The following is a 5,458-nucleotide window of genomic DNA, read 5'->3' as shown; positions in this document are numbered from 1 at the left end:
GAGTTGGTCAAAGTGGAGACAGCTGGCAGGCGAATGAGGTTCTGATTTGCTATCTTCTCGTACAGATTGGTGGACCAAAACGCATGATACAGCTGCATTATTGTGGTCCTTGATGTACCCGATAATTGCCCCGAAAAATTAATATTAAAGCATAAAAGAATATAGGACACTTGCCCACTTATCTCCAAACCAATTGGCGCTCACAAAACAAAAATCGTCTCAAATCTTGCAAAAAAATAAAATAAAATAAGGGTATAGGCTACCATGCCTAAGCGGTCACCATATAGAGACACGTGGCGGATATCTATAGGAAGATAGTGCCGAAATCATTGGCTGATACATGGCTGTCACCTTTGGGCCAGGTTTGTTAATAATACACTCGGAATCGTCCTCTCCAATGGAAAATGATTGTCGACTATAATACCGACAACGACTCTTCCAATACGCTTTTCCCATACGATACTATACATTTCACCATGTGACATATTTCTTAATTTCTTTTCCTTTTTTTTTTTTTAATAAAAACTTCTATCTTCTTAATAGAAAGTATATGTTCGTGTTAATTGAACTATATTTAAATGTCATCTTTGGAGTTAATAATTCAAATTTCTAACCTCTTGATCAATTGAACTAATATCTAATTAATGTTTTATGTCAATTTAACTATATTTATATTGGTGATTTATCTATTAAAATTGGCCGGTATTAAAGTAGAAAATTTTTAGAGATTATAGTTAATTATAAATTTATATAAAAAAATTAGACCACATATTTAGCATATATATATATGCACATATGCATAAAAATACTATATTGTGAGGCTAAAGGTGCTCAAATTTTCATTCTTATTATATTGTTTTTCACGATTCCTTCTATTAAGTTGGGTTCTAAATTTTACTTTCAGTTTATCCAATAAAGCTGAAGAATTTTCTATAACATTGAGATGGAACACAAGCTACACTATGTCACTCTCATGAAATATTATTTTATTCTTGATGTGATATACTGATAATTTTAGTTAGATTACAAGTTTAGTCTATGAAATCTCAAATTTGTCTCAAACATGTACTAAACTTCTAAGAGGTTTCAAATTAGTCTTTGAACTTTTAAGTTTGATAAGATTTCTTAACTTTAAAATGTGTCTAATAAATTCATAAACTTTTGATTTCGTATCAAATAAATATTGAACTTTTAATTTTGTGCTCAATATAGATCATCAAACTATTTCATATTTTCTAAAATTCATGAGTCCACTAGAGAAAAAATTGAAATTCACTAATATTTATTATATATGTTTTTTTTAAATGTAAAAAAATTTATTAGATGCAAAAATCAAATTTATCTATAATATATTATCTAAGTTTTAAAACAAACCTATTTAACAATTTTAAAATTTAGGGATCTCATAATACCAATGTAAAAGTTCATCAATCATATGTTAGATGATATATAATCAAATTTACCTTCATCTTCTAGCTTTAAGCTTTTGGGTCAATCGATTATTTAAGACCACACTGATCGTTTAACCTAAATCATATATATACATACACTTCACAAATATCAAGATCAAATATTATCAATCACACCAAGAGGTCAGAGGTTCAAGTTCATCTTCATTTCTACAAAGAATACTAAAAGTTTATTTGTTTTTATAATACAGTAGAAATAGGATAGTTCGAATTACATACCTCTTGATTACTAACACAATTATATACCATTTGAGTTAGGCTCGTTTTTACATTTATTCCAAAGTTCAATAGTTAGTTGAGTGAAGTGCATGAATGAAGACTCAAGGAAGAATCCTCCAAGATTAAAAAGAAAATCTTTAATTTTTGAAGCAGCAGCAACCACACAAGTGAAAGAAAAGAATAGCACTTGGACAAGGACTTCAAATATATAGAAATATATACGCTGCATTTTCTTTTATCATTAATTAATGGCTTTTGAAGGTATCATTAATTATGGTTTTGTTAGTGCAATAATTTTAGTGGAATATTGAAGTTCACTTTTGGATGGGAGTACATGTCAATAGCTAAGCTCATTTTAACTATTAATTAATGTGTAAGTTTATAAATTTGAAACCCCTTTTATATAATTGTGTCTATTTAAAATATTAATGGTGTAATTAAGAAATTTATAAAATTTAAAAAATATTTAATAGATCTTTCAATATTCAACTTTAATTTCTCTGTAACGAATCAATGTATACTTTTAGTTTAAAATTTTGAAAGAAAAACGTATAAAACAAAAGAAAATTAAAAGTCTATAAACCTATTATAGAAAAGAAATACAAGCAGTGGTCTCTTTCATTCACTTTTTTCATTTCCATTCTAGCTTTTATATATATATATATATAGTCATGTGGTTCTTCTAAGTTGCGCCACATATAGGCTTCTTTGCAAAAATGACAAACTCTGAAGATCAAGTTTGGGAGGACATGGTTGTAGAAGAAGATGACGACAACGACGACAACGAAGAAATAGGGTTTGTAGAAGATGAGAGGAGGAGGAGATCGGCTTTAACCGGTGGTCGAGGTGGCAGCGGAGGAGGGAGGGTAACGGTGGCGCGTTGCCAAGCCGATGGCTGCAATGCCGATCTGAGCTGTGCCAGACCGTACCACCGCCGCCACAAGGTCTGCGAGTTCCATGCCAAGGCGGCGGTGGTGATTCTGGCCGGATTGGAACAGCGATTTTGCCAGCAGTGTAGTAGGTAAGAAAGAAAGAAAAAAAAATATTAAAGAAAAAAAAAAACCCTAATCTGGATCCGTTAAATTATTTGGTACTGCTTCTAGTTTCCCATACTTTAAGCTGAATTTTGATCATTTTTCTTCTGTTTCAAAATAGTATAAGAAATGTAGCAAACTGGAAATATTTTGGTTAATTTGCTGTGTAGAAATTTTGGGAATAATTACATAGCCATTCTGCTTAGAGTGTGTTTAGAAAACCTTTTTCCATTTATATTCGAAAAATATTTTCAACTAATTTGAACAGAATATATTTGGACTACTTTTTTATTATTTTTTTTCCTTCTAAACCAAAATTAATATTTCACTATTATATGGAATAATTTTTTGTTGAAAAATTCAAAGAGTATACTATTAGTGGAAAATAAATAATAAATTTTCACTTATACACTACAGTGAATCAATTCTTTTTTGAATTTTCTGATTGAATATTAACTTGTATATCAATAGTTATATTGTTTTTTTTTTTTAAAAAAGTTGTGGTTAATAGTGATTTGTGTCACCAAGTGGTTTTACTATATTAATTTATTTTCAATCAAGACTATAAAATGCTCATTAATACAATAGCGTCTTATTTGACTATATAATTCTTGAGGTCTATGTCTCCAAAAAAGAAAAAAGAAAAAAATCAAGGTCTAAAGATATCGAGTATGAAAGAGTAGATCATAGGTTAAAGTTAATGAATTACGAGCATATTTGGATGGATTAGAGAAAAAAGAATTTTTATCAAAACTAATTTTTAGTTAAACTCATTTAATAAATACTGTTCAAAATAAATTTTGAAAGTGTTTAAAAAACTATTTTGAATTATTGTAAAACATTTCAATTTTTTCCAAAATGACTTATTTTTGAAAAATTCTTAGTGTGTGTTTGGTTTAATGTTTCAAGTATTTAATTTTAAAAATAAATCATTATGGAAAAAATTGAGATGTTTGGCAATCATCTCAAACTTCTTTTTAGTTAAAATCATTTAATAAAAATTGTTTAAAATAAACTTTGAAAGTGTTTCAAAAACTATTTTGAATGATTTCTAAACATCTCATTTTTTTTCCTCAATGGATTATTTTTAAAATTAAACACTTGAAACATTAACAAATACATCCTAAGAACTTTTTTTATTCTTAATGATGTTTTTTTAACCAAAATATTAGAGAGTAGTTGGATCAAAGGAGGGACGAGATATTTCAACTAGGTTGACATCTGTAGCACCCTCATTACCATCTTCGTTCTTAATGATGTTGATTTTCTTATAAAACAAAATAATTTTGTTTAAAGGTGGCAAACTGATTCTTTTTCTCTCTTGTGAAAAAAAAAATTGAAATTGTTTAATCGACATTTTACATAATTACTATATATATTTAGGTGGAATATAAATAGATAGATTGATAAGTCAATTCTAACTCTAAACTTTTAATTTCATATTTTTTTTAAAAAAAATAATTGTGTATGGTGTTTTTATGATCGATGAGACTATTCATTTTAGCGGTAACCCTTCAAATTGGATACCTAAAATAGTTGGATTTGGAAGCATTTTTTTTTATCCATTTGATTTTTGTAGCTATAAGTTTAATTTGTTGGATTCTTTTTTATTGTAGTCTTTGCTTATAATTTTATTTTATTTTATTTTTAATAAATCTTAAATTTAATCTTAATAGCTAAACTAGAGTTAAAATTATTGGTCTCCAATTGAAAAAAATATTACTGTAAATCATTACAATGTGAATAAGGTTGTAATATATAATGATAATAAAGAAAAACTAGAGGGAGTAAATTTGAATAATGTTGGATAAAGTAGAAGTAAAAATGGAAAATTGATATGAAGGAAAATAAAAAAAGAAGTGATATGATTATGAGCAATACTTAAGTGCTTATACTCTCTTTTTCTGTACTTGTAAAAGAAAACTCTTTTTTTTAAAAAAATATTGTCAATTTAATTAATGCAATAGAAGTGCAATCCATACTACATCTAGGTATTTTTCTATTATTATTGATAAAGCAGAATTAAATTATTAATATTGGATGGGAAATGGAATGGAGATGGTTTTTGTTGTATTATTATGACAGGTTTCATGCAGTATCAGAGTTCGATGACACAAAGAGAAGCTGCCGGAGGCGTTTGGCCGGTCACAATGAACGCCGCCGTAAAATCTTACCAGACTTCCATGGCCAATCCTCCACTAATTGACCACACTCACTCTCCACTCACCCAATTAATAATAATACTAAAGAATTAAGAAGAAGGAAAGAGCGTTATTGGAGTTTTGTTTTGAGAGAGAGGCACCGGTCACCGGCCACTGTCATGAAAATGAATTTTATGCTCTCTCTCTTCTGTCAAAAGAAAACCCTAAGTTAGCCTCTTTTTCACCGATTTGGTTTTCTTATATTTCTGTTCCATCAATGTAAGCTTAAGCTCTATTAATTAGACCAAACTTTTCTTTATATTTAAAAATAATAATTAATTATAGTCTAGACTACACCTATCTTCGTCTAATTATTACACTTATATTTATATAATAAAGAGATGTTTAGTCTTAAAAAAATAATAATAAAAAAAATAAAGAGATATATTTGCTAGTTGCTACTTCTTTTTTTTGCCTGGATAGCATCACTTAAATCTCTGTGTTTATTTTAACACTTTATCTAATGTATGGAAGCCGGCCTATGTGTTTAATTTAATTTCAGTTTTTATATTAAAGAATATTTAAAAATAAATAA

At 28.1% G+C, this 5,458-nt stretch overlaps 1 protein-coding gene across 1 annotated transcript; it reads left to right on the top strand.

The window, feature by feature from the left end:
* Positions 1 to 2,364: 2,364 nt before the first annotated feature.
* LOC120072520 (squamosa promoter-binding protein 1-like) lies at positions 2,365 to 5,217 on the top strand. The gene is made up of 2 exons (XM_039024902.1): positions 2,365 to 2,709; positions 4,808 to 5,217. The coding sequence occupies exons 1-2, from the start codon at positions 2,405 to 2,407 to the stop codon at positions 4,926 to 4,928; spliced, it is 426 nt and encodes a 141-aa protein (XP_038880830.1). The 5' UTR covers positions 2,365 to 2,404; the 3' UTR covers positions 4,929 to 5,217.
* Positions 5,218 to 5,458: the final 241 nt, after the last annotated feature.

This window comes from Benincasa hispida, chromosome 3 (assembly GCF_009727055.1).
Source record: "Benincasa hispida cultivar B227 chromosome 3, ASM972705v1, whole genome shotgun sequence".
NCBI classification, from domain to species: domain Eukaryota; kingdom Viridiplantae; phylum Streptophyta; class Magnoliopsida; order Cucurbitales; family Cucurbitaceae; genus Benincasa; species Benincasa hispida.
This window is presented reverse-complemented; position numbering and strand designations above follow the sequence as displayed.